General features: G+C 36.7%; 1 protein-coding gene across 2 annotated transcripts in view; it reads left to right on the forward strand.

Moving 5' to 3' along the window:
- The window catches only part of ZBTB10 (zinc finger and BTB domain containing 10), a 37,194-nt gene that overhangs the window by 10,772 nt on the left and 9,972 nt on the right, over positions 1–16,450 (forward strand). For both annotated transcript variants that reach the window (XM_059394770.1, XM_059394769.1), the window contains 2 exons: positions 1,532–2,417; positions 16,211–16,309. In XM_059394770.1, coding sequence (XP_059250753.1) covers positions 1,532–2,417; positions 16,211–16,309 — 985 coding nt within the window. The remainder of the gene's footprint in view (positions 1–1,531; positions 2,418–16,210; positions 16,310–16,450) is intronic.

The raw sequence follows: 16,450 nt of genomic DNA on the forward strand, positions 1-16,450 counted from the left end.
AAATATCTAAGAACATTTTTGACTGAAAAAAATGATTACTTGATTTCTCTAACAGCCATTATTGTTTGTTTGTTTGTTTGTTTGTTTTTTAAGATTTTATTTATTTATTTGACACAGAGAGAGAGAGAGAGAGACTGTGCACGGGTGGGTGGGAGAGGGAGAAGTAGGCTTCCTGCCAAGCAGGGAACCTGATGAGGGAGGTTCTTGATCCCAGGACTCTGGGATCTTGACCTGAGCAGAAGGCAGATGCCTAACAGCTGAGCCACCCAGGTGCCCCTCTAACAACCATTATTAAAGTGTGCTGTTGTTCTATGGGAATTACCATAACTTAAGAGATGCTAAACAGAACTATAGTGAATACTTTTCAGATTGATAAGAAAATTTACAAACTTTAAAGACTTTTTTTTAGTTCCTGTGTGCCTAGCTGGCTCACGCGGTAGAGCATGTGGCTATTCATCTGGGACTTGTAAGTTCAAGCCCCACATTGGGTATAGCGATACTTAAAAAAAATAAAATCTTTTTAAAAAAAACAATACATAAGAGAATTTTGAGTTCAGGAATTTTACTTTACATTTAGTATTTATGCCCCTAAAAAGACAATAAGACATTTTGAAAGTTAATTGGGAGGGCGCCTGGGTGGCTCAGTGGGTTAAGCCGCTGCCTTCGGCTCAGGTCATGATCTCAGGGTCCTGGGATCGAGGCCCACATCGGGCTCTCTGCTCAGCAGGGAGCCTGCTTCCCTCTCTCTCTCTGCCTGCCTCTCTGTCTACTTGTGATCTCTTTCTGTCAAATAAATAAATAAAATCTTTAAAAAAAAAAAAAAGAAACTTAATTGGGAAATTATATGGCTGGGTATTCCTATAGTTGAAACACATTTTCTTACCTGGGTCTTAACTTTATTTTTAGATTTAATCTCATTGACCTATTTGATTGGATGTTTGCCAAGACTAAAAATTTACCTTTCTAGTACTGTTAAATAGAATGAAGTACCCAATATTATAACTTAAATATTTTATAATTCAGTGAGGGACTGTTGCATTCTTATTAGTTAGAGATAAGGCAAACTAATTTGATTCCTATAGATGAAAGTTTGTTTTCATAGGAAAGTAATTGCTATTTTAATTTTAAATAATTCTGGATCCATGTTCTTGGCTTATACACGATACATGCTATTTTTTTTTTAAGATTTATTTATTTGTTTGTTTATTTATTTGAGAGAGAGAGAGAATCAAAGAGCATGAGGGGAGAGGTCAGAGGGAGAAGCAGATTCCCACCAAGCAGGGAGCCCAATATGGGACTCAATTCCAGGACTCCCAGGATCATGACCTGAGATGAAGGCACTAAGCTTTTTGCACTTTTCTCCTCTCAGTAATTGGAATTGTGAACACTACAGTGTCAATAAATCATGATTGCTAACAAAGTACTGCATTTGCTTAACACTTTTTAAAAAGTTAAATTGATACTTTCCTTCATTTGGGGATTTGTAAAAAGTAAATAAAATTTAATACTAATGTTTTCCATCCAATTACAGGAGACAGAAATACCATCAGAGGAGGGGTACTGTGACTTTAATAGTAGGCCAAATGAGAACTCTTATTGCTATCAACTTCTTCGACAACTAAATGAACAAAGAAAGAAAGGTATTCTTTGCGATGTCAGCATTGTGGTGAGCGGAAAAATCTTTAAAGCTCATAAGAACATCCTGGTTGCAGGCAGCCGTTTCTTTAAGACTTTATATTGCTTTTCAAACAAAGAAAGCCCTAACCAAAACAATACTACCCATTTAGATATTGCTGCAGTTCAAGGTTTTTCAGTCATCTTGGACTTCTTGTATTCTGGTAACCTGGTGCTCACAAGCCAAAATGCCATTGAAGTGATGACAGTGGCCAGCTATCTTCAGATGAGTGAAGTTGTTCAAACTTGCCGAAATTTCATTAAAGATGCCTTAAATATAAGCATTAAATCAGAAGCTCCAGAGTCTGTAGTTGTGGACTATAATAATAGAAAACCTGTTAATAGAGATGGTCTGTCTTCATCACGGGATCAAAAAATTGCCAGTTTTTGGGCAACTCGGAATCTTACCAATTTGGCAAGTAATGTAAAAATTGAAAATGATGGTTGTAACGTCGACGAGGGCCAAATAGAAAACTACCAAATGAATGACAGTAGTTGGGTCCAGGATGGTTCACCTGAATTGGCTGAAAATGAATCTCAAGGTCAAACAAAAGTGTTTATTTGGAATAATATGGGCTCCCAGGGAATTCAAGAGACTGGCAAAACAAGGAGGAAAAACCAAACTACAAAGAGATTTATTTATAATATACCACCTAATGAAACAAATTTAGAAGATTGCTCAGTGATGCAGCCACCTGTTGCCTATCCAGAAGAAGATTTATCCTTCATCAAGGAAGAACCAGGTAAATATTTTATATACAAAGGTATCTCACTTTTCATGCTAATTAACTATGATTAATTGGATATAATTGGTTGGATATATTCGAGGTATATTTGTAAAGTATTTCTTAAACTATGGAAGTAATACACAGATACTAAATTTGAGTGTTTATAATAGAAGGGAGACGATAACTCAAACAATAATGTAATTTTGGTATGTTTTTTCTTTCTACATGTGTATGTGAGTTTTTCAAAGTTGGTGCTAATAATCAGGTATTTGCTTATTTATGGCGTGTGGACTCGTCTTCATTTATAGTTCTTTGACTTCTCTGATCTTTGGTCTCTGTAATCACTTTTTTTGTACCCCAGTACTGCAAAAGATATAATGTAATCTTAGTTAAAATCTTAGTTGTAATATATAATCAGTTTGTCATTTCAGAATATTTTTAAGACCTAATGAACATTTTGTATCCCCAGTTTGGGGTGGGCTTTTGGGGTAATTAAACATTAAAGCGTTTTTTAGAATTTTGCAAATGACAGTGGGATTATTCCAATTTGTTTATTAGACCTACTGTTCTTACCATAAATCTTCCAGAAGCTGAAATGTTTTAAATTTGTCCCACTGTCGCCTCATTTTCATTCTCATTAATGAAGACAGGACTCTGGGACATTTCTCCTCACTATGTAACTAAAAGAATATATACAAAATCTGCATGTCACAATTGTACTGTGGACTTTTTTTAATGGGTTTTAATGGGGTGGGAGACCATTGTTACAGTGTATAAATAGAAACATTTGAAACTTAATTGCCTTTGCTTAACTTAAATGTACTTGAAGAGTATTTCAAGTACTGTTGATTTGAGGTTTTCCTGTGCAGACCCCAGACTTAAGGTATATGTCTACCACTGTCACATATGAATCAATGTGTGTTTGGCTGCCTCAAAGCTCTGTAACTATTCAGTGTCTGATTTACATCATGGTGATGATGTAGGGATGGAATACTTTGTTAAAAAGAATCACTGTTTCTAGTTCTACAGGACAGAATGCCATAGTAATCCTATGAAATGGTTTCTCTGGCCTTTTAGGTGTGGATTTAGTTTCCATTGGTTTTTGGATTTACTTAGATGAAAATAAGCATACTTGCATAATGAATATGATTTAGTGATCTTTTCCCTCATACTTGCTGACTGTTAAATAATTAAATCCTCAGAGGCAGTTTCTTTCAAGTATTAAGGGTAGATTTTCATAGCATCGCTTTATTTTGGCTTAATTTTTAATATAGAAGACCTTGAAATTCTCAAAGATGAGCTACATTGTTTTTCTGCTGCAGAGATTAATCACTTTATAGTATGGTGGGAACCTTGTGTTTTTTTAAAATACACACATGCACGTGGGCACACAGATAATTTTAAGGGCTAAGCATGTTTTGGGGGTAGTATTGGCAAAATCTATCAGAGCTAACCCTTTCTTATTGCCACATACAATTGGAATAATTCAAAGGAAAGCACTACTATTGAGCTTACAGTAAATTACAGTGCGTAATTTACAAACTGCCTTTTTTTTTTTTTTAAATTTATTAAAGCACAAGCGGGCAGAGCGAGAAGGAGAAGTGGGCTCCCCGCTGAACAGGGAGCCCGACATGGGGCTTGATACCAGGACCCTACTGAGCCACCCAGGTGCCCCTACAATGCATACTTTTAAAAAACAGCATTACTAGCTATTGTTTCGGCAAGCACCCCCTCAGCTGAGTTTATTGATTGAATAGATGTATCATAAATTTCTGGTAGTACAATATGCTTTCAACTTTACCTATTATATCTTACAACTTAGAAAAATTCTGTCACGTTAGGGGTATCACTTTGGTGTCTGAATCTTGCCTAACTGACATTTTATCAGTGATAACACTATATTGCAGCTGTTAAACTTATTGCAACTTCTCAGTGCCTTTAAATCCAACGTCATTGAGTGCCAGGTAATAGGGTTTCTTACAAGGATATTATGATTAGGACATAATATGATACAGAGCAGGGTTTGGCAGATTTTTACTGTAAAGAACCAAACAGTAAATATTTCTGGTTTTGCTAGTCATAAAGTTACTTAACTCTACCATTGCAGCCCGAAAAGTGGTCACAGACATTAAGTATACACAGAAGATCATGAATATGCTTCAGTAAACCTTTATTGCCAACCCTTGGTATAGGGCAGTGGGTCTTTATCTTTCTTGACTGCATATTGACATTACTTGGAAACTTTGAAGACCATGATGCTTGGGTCTTTGCAGTAGAGATTGAGTTAACTGGTTCTGGGATGTTGCCTGGTTGTTGGAATATTTATAAGCTCTGTAGGTGGTTACACTGTGAATGAAGTTTGAGATCCACTGACAAAGAGGAAAGAGCCAAAACTGAGTCATGATTTGAAGGATGAGCTCTGTACTTAACTGTGTGACTGTGACCAAATTAACTCCAGTATTCAGTTTCCTCATCTTTAAAGTGTGGTACTTATTTTAAGGAATTAATTAAGAAAATGAAATGACAAAAGCACAACTGTCAAGGTCATTATAGATCCCCCTTAAAATGGAAGATTTGAGATTATTTAAAATGAGTTTTCCAGTGAAGTATGCTTTCTACTAGATTCTAGAAGTTATTTTATTTTGAGCCAAAATTTGTTCTTTTAAACTTCATGATTCTGCCATTTTGAGTAGTATAATCTGAGCCTAACCTATTGACCTGATAACCAACCCTTCAGATATTATAGATAATTTATTAAACTAAGTGAATTCCTTATGCATTCAAGCCCCTTTACCATCCTTCTGACAATCCACCTGTTTTTTGTTTTTGTTTTTGTTTTACCCCAGAAATTTTGGTGTACAAAATTAACTACAACTCTGGAGGCAAATTCTAACCAATATAGAACACAGTGGGTCTGTGTTGATCAAGATTAAGGCCTGTCTCAAGGTCATTCAGCTAGTAAAAATAGAGGCAGATTTCATGTTTAAGACTGGCTTACATTAAAACCTTGCAATTAATGAACTGGTAGACTCAGTCTTTTTTAAAAAAAAAAAATTGGTCCCTTAAAACCACAGACATTTTTATGAATTGCACCATCATTGGTTATACTTTGATTTCCACTTACTGAGAAAATACTGATAATGTTCAGTGATATAAATGCTTTTAAATAAATGTAAAGTTCTGTAGGCAAATATCTGAAAAGACATACTATGAGCAATGCTTGGCATATTTGGACTTGTGGATCCCCTTAAGAATTATGACTTCCCCCAGACTCTTAAGTCTAGAGTCTGGGGTGCCTGGGTGGCTCAGTTGGTTAAGCGACTACCTGACTGCCTTTGGCTCATCCTGGAGTCCCTGGATGAGTCCTGCATTGGGCTACCTACAACGCAGGGAGACTGCTTCTCCCTCTGACCCTCCCCCTTCTCATGCTCTCTCTCTCTCTCTCAAATAAATAAAATCTTTAAAAAAAAAAAAAAGTTTAGAGTCTGTAAACCACAGCTCTAAATAATATCTTCTTGCCACATACTACTGAAGCTCATTTTTGGATGCCTCATAGAGAAGTGTTTTAAGATACCAAGATAAGATGGTATACCCAGAAATATCAGGGATTTTATTTAGATTTTTTTTTTTTATATTTTAAACAAGTATATTCATTCTTTGACTCACTACTGCAGTTTGCTTCAAATCATTTTTTATATATGAGGGTATTTGAAAGTACAGCTTAGGAAAGGTTAGACATTTCTGTCCTTTTTACTGTTCTGTTGGAGTTTATGGGAAAATTAAAACTGTCAGGAAAAAAATAAATTCTAGGTAATAAAATAGGAAAAGAGGTGTTATTAATGGGTTTCTCTGGTAGTATAAAAATTTCAAATCTTTGTTTTACTGATACACAACCAGAAAACAAATGTCTGCCAAATAAAGTATTTAAAAATACGAGATTAGGAATTAAATTATAGGAGTAAACATAATACCTAAGTTGTTTTACAGAGTGTGTTCACACATGCTGTTGCTTTTAATCAGAGCAAGTCACGTGTTAATCTTACTGTTGATCTTCTGATGCTCTCGGATTATTTTCTGAATCTAGATTTTTCAGTTATGTCAGCCACACAAGTTGTACCCATTGTAAGTAACTGTTCTGCATGTGTACACATACATTTAATTTTTGCGTGCATACATAATTCATTTTGAACAGACATTTTTTAAATGACAAGAAACATCAGGAAAACAAATAAAATACAGCAATAAGGAAGTTAAGTGTGCTAGTAGAGAGTGTTATTATAGTTGTCCTAATTAAGCTTTTAATTGGCTCTAAGATGCTAAGCAGCCTCTCAAAGGAGGAAACATGCCAGTTTTGGAAGATGACAAACTTCTCTGGTACTGAATTTTGGGTTTTTATACAGTTGATACCATGTAGCATAATAAACAATATCCTCAAAAACATTTTAAGTAAACGAAGCAGTCGATTATATATTTGATTTTTTTTTATCTTTAATACAAACTGATAAAATTCCTATATAGATGATTTTTTTCTTACTGTCATCCAATATTCAGTTGCAAGGTGATTTTACTTGAGCAAAGAATTTAGAGTTCTTTTATTACTATTTTTTTTAAATAGACTTTTTTAAAGATTTTATTTATTTGACAGAGATCACAAGTAGGCAGGGAAGCAGGCTCCCTGCTGAGCAGAGAGCCTGATGCGATGTGGGGCTCTGTCCCAGGACCCTGAGATCATGACCTGAGCTGAAGGCAGAGGCTTAACCCACTGAGCCACCCAGGCGCCCGCTAGAGTTCTTCTAAATCTAAAAGTTCCTTTTTTTTTTTTTTTTTTCCGATTTTATTTATTTGACAGAGATTACAGGCAGGCCGAGGTGGGGAAGCAGGCTCCCTGCTGAGCAGAGAGCCTGACATGGGGCTTGATTCCAGATGCAGAGATCATGACCTGAGCCAAAGGCAGAGGCTTTAACCCACTGAGCCACCCAGGCGCCCCTAAAAGTTCCTTGCTTTCATCTGTACTTCTGGGGAAAACAGTGTTAAAACATTTACAAATTGTTATTAATCCTTACAAGTAGAGTTGAAATCGGGTTTCAGTTTACAGTTTCAATTTGTATATTTGCCTTTTGGTTAAAAAGCACATAATTTGAATATTTGGAAGACAACCTTGAACAGAAAGCCCGAGATAAATATCTTTAAGATATCCTAATGAGTCATATTTGAAGCAATGAATTATTCTATTTATAGTCAACTCTTTAGAGTTCTATTCAGCACTTTGGCTCTTCTATGTTTTGGATGATAATTGATACTTGACATTACTTTCAGATGTTGCAGAATACTAAAATGCTTTCTAAATGATTAAATTTTTATAATTTTGAAAACTGGCCATCACATTTGAGACTAATATTTTGACCATGTCCTATAAATTTACTGTATAAACTATTTAAAAAATGTTTAAAAACCATGGAACTTAGCTTTGTTTAAGATGTGGGCTTTCAACTCAGTTTTACTTGACTGTAACTAGCCTTGAGTGTATCCCACATTATGACACTAATGGGCAGAAAGAAAAATTTCATAATTCTGGCATCTTGAGTAAAAACTATCCAGAGCTTTTTCTTAATCATTTTGGCAACAAAACCCAATCCTCAGCAGCAAAACCAGCTATTTATATCTTTTACTCATTTCTTTAAATGTGAATATTCATGTTTTGTGCAGAAATACTGTTCTGATTATAGGATGCTACCCTAAACCCCACTGGGAGTATTGTAGTTACTATTTTCCTAAAATCTGAAAATTACTGCATCCTATACATCTTACTCTAAGCATTTCAGATAAATTTATGGATCTGGATTAGTTTTTCTTTGTTCTTTTATCTTAGGGGGTTCCAGATGTCCTCCTCTACCTTCCAGGCATTCTTTTGGTTGGATGTTATGAAGGATGCGCTACAAATGACAATGTTAAATCACTTTCCTTCAGAAACTGTTAAAATTGGGTATTAAATGGTAGTTTGAAAGCCTGATGTTCATTTTAAAAAGTAAAGGTCCATCAGTACTTTATGGGCTATAAAATATGCTAATACATAAGAATCTTCCGATGTTTAATCTTAAGAGGATGACAGTAGGTAGTAGGAATAGTTGTTTTTTTTTTTTTAGATTTTATTTGCTAGAGATCACAAGTAGATAGAGAGGCAGTTAGAGAGAGAGAGAAGCAGGCTCCCTGCTGAGCAGAGAGCCTGATGCAGGGCTCAATCCCAGGACCCTGAGATCATGACCTGAGCTGAAGGCAGAGGCTAACCCACCGGGGCACCCCGGTAATAGGAATATTCTGACATCTTTTTACCCTTCTTTACTTTTCTTCTGCCAAGTGTTCCTTTCCTTCCCTATCTGCCATGTTTATCCCAAGAGATGAAGGTACTCATTATTACCTACAAGTTACAAACACTAAAGAAATAATCTGTGTGGCCAGACCTGGTGTTGAAGAAGCCTGTGAACCAGTTTTAGAAAAGCATTTTTTGAGTTCTGCCTGCTCACAATATCAAGTTCTCTAAACCCTTCAAGTATAGATCCTTGAGAGATCTGTAAAACTGAAATTTTAATTTCTGACACCGTCTGAATATTCTGGGGGTGTCTTAAATCTTCATGCATCATTTTACATTTCCAGAAAAGTTACATTATAATCAAATGCTATTTTCCTGGGATACCAGAATATCTTTCCACATCATAATAGGAAATTTAGTAATTAAATTTTTTTTAAATCCCCCCCCCCCCAAAAGTAAGCATCTTGCCAGATGATGTCAAGATTGAGGAGTTTCTTACCTGGAACTTGTTCATAATAGGATTGCTGTGGGGTAGAAACATACCCAGTGTCATGTGACCAATGTTAAAATAGTAAGTACAGCAAGGGGTGCAATGGGAGACTTGATGAAAGCTATATAGAGAAGGCAGTAATAAGAATTGGATCTTGTGTAGAAGTTTCCCAGGAGAGAGAGAAGGGCATTCACTGACTACAAGGTGGCAGGAAGTCAGGGCAAGCAGGTTAAAGAATAGAAAGAATGTAATGGGGAATGAGGTTGCGTTGATATATAAGAGCCAAGTTGTGATTCTCTTTGTTCTGCATGGTAAATTTGTAAATTTTTATATACTGAGGCCATGGGAGATTTTTTTAACTAGAGATTAGTTTAGGTCTGTTTATATTTGCCTTTGGGAGACAACATTTGGAGGGTGTTCATGGATTAAAATTGGGGAAGTGATCTGGATAGACCTTTTAAGGACTAATGAGAGCAGAAATAACAGCCTTGTTTGGATAGTACAAAGAAGAAACAGTACAGCTTAGTCTAAGATGGGGCAGTCACTTGAGTCAGTGGGGTATGAATGGAAACTACTATATGTTGAGTCTCTAGGCTGCTGTAGGAACTGTCAAGGATGCTTTATGTAATATATTTATTTGTAAGTGAAGTTAGTCCAGTGAAAAGTGGAAAAAACCAGATCACAATGAGTAAAGAAGAAAAATTATACCTGCTTATGAAAAACAAAATAGTTCTGAAACTGTCTTCAGAGAAGAGAAACATGATGTTGGTATATATTTAAGTGAAAATGAAAGTGGGGAAAGATCTTACTGAGTCTCTTGAGATTTGTGCAATGGAGTTATTTCTAAAACCTCGATTTCTTTCTTCTCTCATTTATTCTTAAGAATATTTGTCTTTTGGGGCGCCTGGGTGGCTCAGTGGGTTAAAGCCTCTGCTTTCGGCTCAGGTCATGATCCCAGGGTCCTGGGATCGAGCCCCGCGTCGGGCTCTCTGCTCAGCAGGAAGCCTGTTTCCTCCTCTCTCTCTGCCTGCCTCTCTGCCTACTTGTAATCTCTGTCTGTCAAATAAATAAATAAAATATTTAAAAAAAAAGAATATTTGTCTTTTAAGAAAAAAATTTTTTTAATGATTTTTTTAAAATATTTTTATTCATTTGACAGCAAGAGAAGGGAACACAATGCTGGTGGGGGGAGGGCGGAGGGCAGCAGGGAGGGATGTAGAAGCAGGCTGTTGGCAGGCAGGGCTCCATCCCAGGACCCTGGGATTATGACCTGAGCTGAAGGCAGCCGCTTAATGACTGACCCACCCAGTCACCCTTAAGAAAATCTAGTTGGTCGTCAACTGTCTCATGTTTGGAATTTTGAGAACCAAAAGAAAATCAGGGAAACCTTCCCAACTTAGTTCTGTTTAGCACTTAGAGTCAGATGCTGTGCTACTCCCTACCAGATGATCTGGAAGCACTGCTAACCTGTGATCCCAGGGAAACCTGTAACCCTAGGCACCAAGATTAAGCTCACTTGATGACACCTAGATTTATATTCTGCTTTACATTTTACTCAGTATACTGATGTCACTTTTCATAGCAGCTTTGTGAAGTGTACAAACATTACTACTCTTTTTTATGTGAGGAAAATAAAGTTGATTGTTAAAATTTTGAGGAGTAGGAACTGAGATTTGCTTTATCATTCCTTTTCTTTCCATCACATGTTAATCTGTTTTTTTAAATCCATGAATAAGAAGTCTTTTTAAAAAATATGCAAAATATGGTTAATCAGAATTCTTTAAAAATGAACCTGAGGAGAAGACTGCTTTCAAGGATAGACAAAAATGTGTTAACTATAAAGAACAATAATAGCTGATATCTTGGTACACTTGAGATTTTGGAAATGGTTTTATTAAATAAAGAAGTTAGTAAAGTGAGTCTTGGTTTATCCCAGAGCGTAAGGTTTATTTTTTCATTTAGCAAAAAAGTATATGAAATATCACTAGGAAACTAAATTAGAGATGGGTGTACTTCTTCGCTTTTACTTCTAGCATTGCAGATTGTGGGGTTTTGTTTTTGTTGTTGTTTTGGGTTTATTACTTGCTATGTGCCAGGTCCATAGCTTTGGTAGATCATTGTTACCTCCTGAAACTGTTCTAACAGCTCTTCAGAAAGGTCTTTTGTTGTTAGCAGAGATACCTTAGCCCTTTTTGCTAAGTTTAAGTGAAGTGAAAGATTTCTTAGAAAGGTCACAAACGTCAAAAACCAAGTATAGAAGAATTTATTTTTTAATCCTATAATTTGGAGAAAAAGATAATGACCAAGAGTTACGCTTTCACTTCCTAGGGAAGCAAAATTCATTTCTATTTCAAGTGAATGCTTGGTTGCCTCATTTCTATCCCACTTAACATCAGCTGATTAAAATGAGTTTCTAGGCAGTTTGGCTGATTTCAAATAAGCTACAACAGTGATATGATGTATTGATTCCTGAGTTAAGTGTGCTATTTATGAAAGTTACTGTCAACCTGGAAGAGCTCACCTGTTCTGAGATTTGTTTTTGATATCAATAACCAAGTGATACCTTTCAAAAGAGTTGGAGAAAAAAGACACAGTACAAAGGAAGAATATATTTGTCATCTGTTAAGCTTTCAGGTTGAGGTGTTCCGTGCTTAGTGTAGGATTAAAGATCACAAATTAAATTCTGATACTTAAGGGGTAGGGTTAGGAGACAGGAAATATCTATTTTAAGAACTAGCTGAGGAAGCCTTCAACAAATCACTATAGAATGTTACATAAATAGAAGCACCCTGCCTGTATTTACAAACCCACTTGGCAGAATTTTAAGAAGTGCCCTCTGAACAGACTGTACACTCTAGAATAGTTGACTCCCCCCCCCCCAAGATTTTACTTGAGAGAGAGAGCATGAGCTGGATGAGACGCAGAAGGAGAAGCAGGCTCCCGGCTGAGCAGAGAGCCTGATGTGGGGCTCAATCCCAGGACTCTCAGATTAATGACTTGAGCCAAAGGCAGATACTTAACCAGCTGAGCCACCCAAGTGTACCTGGAATAAGGAGTTTTTAAAAAGATACTGGGAAACCTAGTACAGTTGTTGAATATTGATTTAAATTTATTATGGAAATATTTTCAGCTTTTCATAGGAAAATAAAGCCACTAAATTTCAGTTAATCATGTTCAGTTTGTGGTTATGTTTTAGTATTACTATAGACCAGAAAACTGAAAAAGTATTCTTTAAATACCATTAATTAAAACTAAACTGCTAATAGAGGTTGCAGAGAGAATATTCAAACCAACATTTATTTGAAAAGCATTTTGTCAGGGTGCCTGGGTGGCTCAGTTAATCTCTGCCTTCAGTTTTCGGGTCATGATCTCAGGGTCCTGGGATCAAGGCTAGAGTCAGGCTGTCTGCTCAGCAGGGCATCTGTTTCTTCCTTTGTGCTCTTCCTCCTCCTGTCTCTTTTATCAACTAAATAAAAAACTTTTTTAAAAAGTGTCTTGTCATGCATTGTGATGAGTGCTGGGAAAATAAAACCTAAGGAGTATACCCCTCCTCTCAGGGGACAGGTAGAGTCTCTTTGCTGTTGCTCTTCTCCACCTGAAGTACTTTTTCATTCTCCTGACTTCGAAGCCATTTACTCTAGGCAGTAATCTCACTTCTTACTCTTAGCTTTTATTTTCCCTGTAAGGTGGTAGATGCTGTCCTTAAGTACTTCAAACTTCTTTCTATATGTTGATTGTCTTTGCTGTCGCCTAAATACCCACACATTTGCTTCAGAATTCCAGAATCCTTCTCTTTTGAATTTCTTCAGTACTTTTAACTTGTCCCTTTCTTAGTGACTTCATTTCAGCATTTAAATGTTTATTACTTACCTTTTAAAAAAATACTCTTACTCTGTGTCTCCCCCTTTGCAACCAAATTTCTCAGTTTATATTATGTAATTCTTCATCTTCTATTCACAATATAGGCCACTCTTAGTTTTTTTACCTTGCCCCACTGATGTGCCAGTGTCACTTGCTCTGAGATCACCAGTGACCTCCTAGGTGTTCAGCATTTGTTGAATGAAAGTATTGAATGTTTCAGGCCCTAGATTAAATTTTTGGCAGCATTGTTATGATGGACTACTTCTTGAAATAACTCTTTCCTTAAAATCTGTATCATTTTCTGGTTTCTTAAATGCTAGGATTCCTCAACATACTGGTCATAGTTTTTTTCTCATAGTCTCATCTGTTTAATTCCATGGCCTTATTTACCACACGCATTCTGACAGCTTATTTTTATCACCAGTTTAAGCATTATATCTGTATAGCCTTTGGTGCCTATTTCCCCAATTAGGAGCTTAAACAAACAAACAAAAAAAATTAAAATTTTGAGTGTTTGTTACATACCTGGTAGAGCTGAGTGCCTTTCTTTATTATCATTTGGTCCCTGGATAATAATAAATATAAAGTGCATAGATCTTTCCCTGATAATTTCCCTACTTTATAATAAAACAGTTCTCAATCTTTAGTAAGCATCAGAATCACCTAGAAGGCTTTATAAAATGCAGATTTCTAGGCCCCACTTTCACAGTATCTGATTCAGTAGGTTGGGATGGGGCCTGAAATTTTACATTTCTATCTAGCAAGTTTCTGAATAATGTCCATGGTGCAGATTTGGGAACTATACTTTGAGGACCACTGCATTTAAAAAGCAAAATAACCTGCTTCACAACTGTCACACTGCTGGGATATGGCAGAGCTGAGACTTGATCCCAGGTAGTATCTAGTGTTTACCCATTTAACCTGCTAGTCCCACTCCAAACATATAAACTCCTCTTTGTTAGGTGTGTCAGACTCAGTATCTTCATAACTACCTAAAACTGGTCCTCTTTCATTAGTATTAGTATAGGAAGGAAGCTTCCCTCATTACTTTCAAACCCTGCCTCTCCCATATTCAGTCTCACCAAGCACTGTCAGTTCTTCCACAACTACTACTACCATTTGCTGTTGCCATCAACCAAGTCAAGGCCACTATTGTTCTCATCCGGTTTTCTAAAATAGCTTCCTAACTAGTCTCCCTGCATCTACTTTTGACTTCCTTTAATCATTCATACAATACCAGGCATAGTCTTTTTAAAAGGTAAATGAGATTAATACTTTGTTTAAAATCCTTTCACTGGTTTTAGAGTAAAGGCCAAAATCTTTACCATGCAGTGGTAAAGATCTTTACCGGCAGTGCTCTTAATTATGCCTGCTTGAGGATCATTTATACTATTCTTTCTCTCCTTCATTATGCAATTATGTAATCCTACTGGCCCATTTGAATATAAGTGCTAGAACTATTTAGTGTTTTGGGGTTTTGCAACTATGCACTAGAACCATTATTGGGTGGTATTCTGTTGTATAAATGTACCATGGTTTTATTTGCCACCATCAATTGTTTTTTGAATCAAGTACCTGCTGTATATGTAAAAAAGAATTTGTGTGTTTTTTCTTATTTTTTTTTTGAGACTTATGACAGAGGACAGATTGTCCATAAAAAGTGGCATTTTAAAAATGTCTTCATATACTTTTTTAAAGATTCTATTTATTTATTTGAGAGGATGAGTGGGAGGAGGGAGAAGAGTACTCCGCCCAACCTGGTACTGACCCCAACATCCTGGGTTCGTAACCTGATTTGAAGGCAGATGCTTAACCAACTGAGCTGCCCAGGTGCCCTATCTTCAGATACTTTTCATTTGGGGGAGTAGATAGTACCAGTGGGATGATGCTAGGTGCACTAGTAGGAGCCCGAGTATTAGGACCCTGTATTCTAAACTAAGGAGTTTGAAGGTAAGCCTAAATGCTGTGGTGAACCATTGAAGATTTTTAAATTAAGGGAGTAATTTAGGATTTATGTTTTAGGAAAATCTCTCTGGCATTATGAATATAAGTACTAGCATTGTATTTTGAAGCAAGGAGACCAAGAAACGATTTCAGTAATTCACTAATCCAAGAAAATGGTGATGGGTACCTGAATTAAGGCAGTGGTGGAGAAACAGAAGGAATGGAACAGATTCAAAAGAAAACAGATTGTAACCAAAAGTATTAATCTCATTAGTATATCTTTTCTTTATTTTTTTTATTTTATTTATTTATTTGACAGAGAGAAATCACAAGTAGATGTGGGGCAGGCAGAGAGAGGGAGAGGGAAGCAGGCTCCCCGCTGAGCAGAGCGCCCGATGCGGGACCTGATCCCAGGACCCTGAGATCATGACCCAAGCCGAAAGCAGCGGCTTAAACCACTGAGCCACCCAGGCGCCCCAGTATATCTTTTCTTTTAAGCTGCCTCTCTCATCCTTTCCATACTTCAAGATTAAGGAACTAGTTTTTCTCTTAAGTCTCCTATTCTAGCTTTAATTTGTCTTTTTCACTTCTGAATCAGTACAGAAACTAATGTTTTACACATCTAGTACTTAATACTAACAGTAGCCCCTATCATTGGGTACCAAACTCCTTTAATTTGTAACACTTGACTTGGGTTATCTAATCTCTTTTTTTTACTTATTTGAGAGAGAGCAACAGAGCACAAGCAGGGGGGTACAGCAGAGGGAGAGGAGACGCAAACTGCCCGCTGAGCGGGGAGCCTGATGTGGGAGTCGATCCCAGGAGCCTGAGATCATGACCTGCGGCAAAGGCAGCCACCTAACTGACTGAGCCACCTAGATGCCCCTAATTTAATTTCTATATCAAATCTGTGATGTGGTTGGAAGCATATACCAGGAAGCTGAGGCATATCCTCACAAAGCCAGTAACCTAATTCACCCTGCCTCTTAAAGCTTATTCTTACGCAGTATGCTCTTCTTACTGTTGTTCTTGTGGTTGAAACCATGTCTTAGGGTTTTGTGCCTTAATAGCATTAAGCACATAGTAGGTACTATAACTTGCAGATATTTTTCTATTTAGTCTCCATAAGAAACGGTACCAAGAAAGGAGTGGTTGATGATGGCTGAGGTGTGGTTTTAAATAACAGATTATTCTACATCTTTTCAGATCTGGATGGTGCTCTACTCTCAGGGCCAGATTGTGATAGGAATGTGAATACAAATTTATTGGCTGAAGCCGGCTCCAGTCAGGAAGGAGGTGATGCTGGTAGGTACAGTAGGATTTTAGTAAGAATATATTAAAAGGGGATCTGAAGATGGGGAAGTATTTGTGTACATGATTAAGGAGCTGTTGCAATTTCTTTCCCCTAAAGGGAGAGTATTAAATGTACCTTAAACCTGTGTTAGC

Source organism: Mustela nigripes, chromosome 3, assembly GCF_022355385.1.
Source record: "Mustela nigripes isolate SB6536 chromosome 3, MUSNIG.SB6536, whole genome shotgun sequence".
NCBI classification, from domain to species: domain Eukaryota; kingdom Metazoa; phylum Chordata; class Mammalia; order Carnivora; family Mustelidae; genus Mustela; species Mustela nigripes.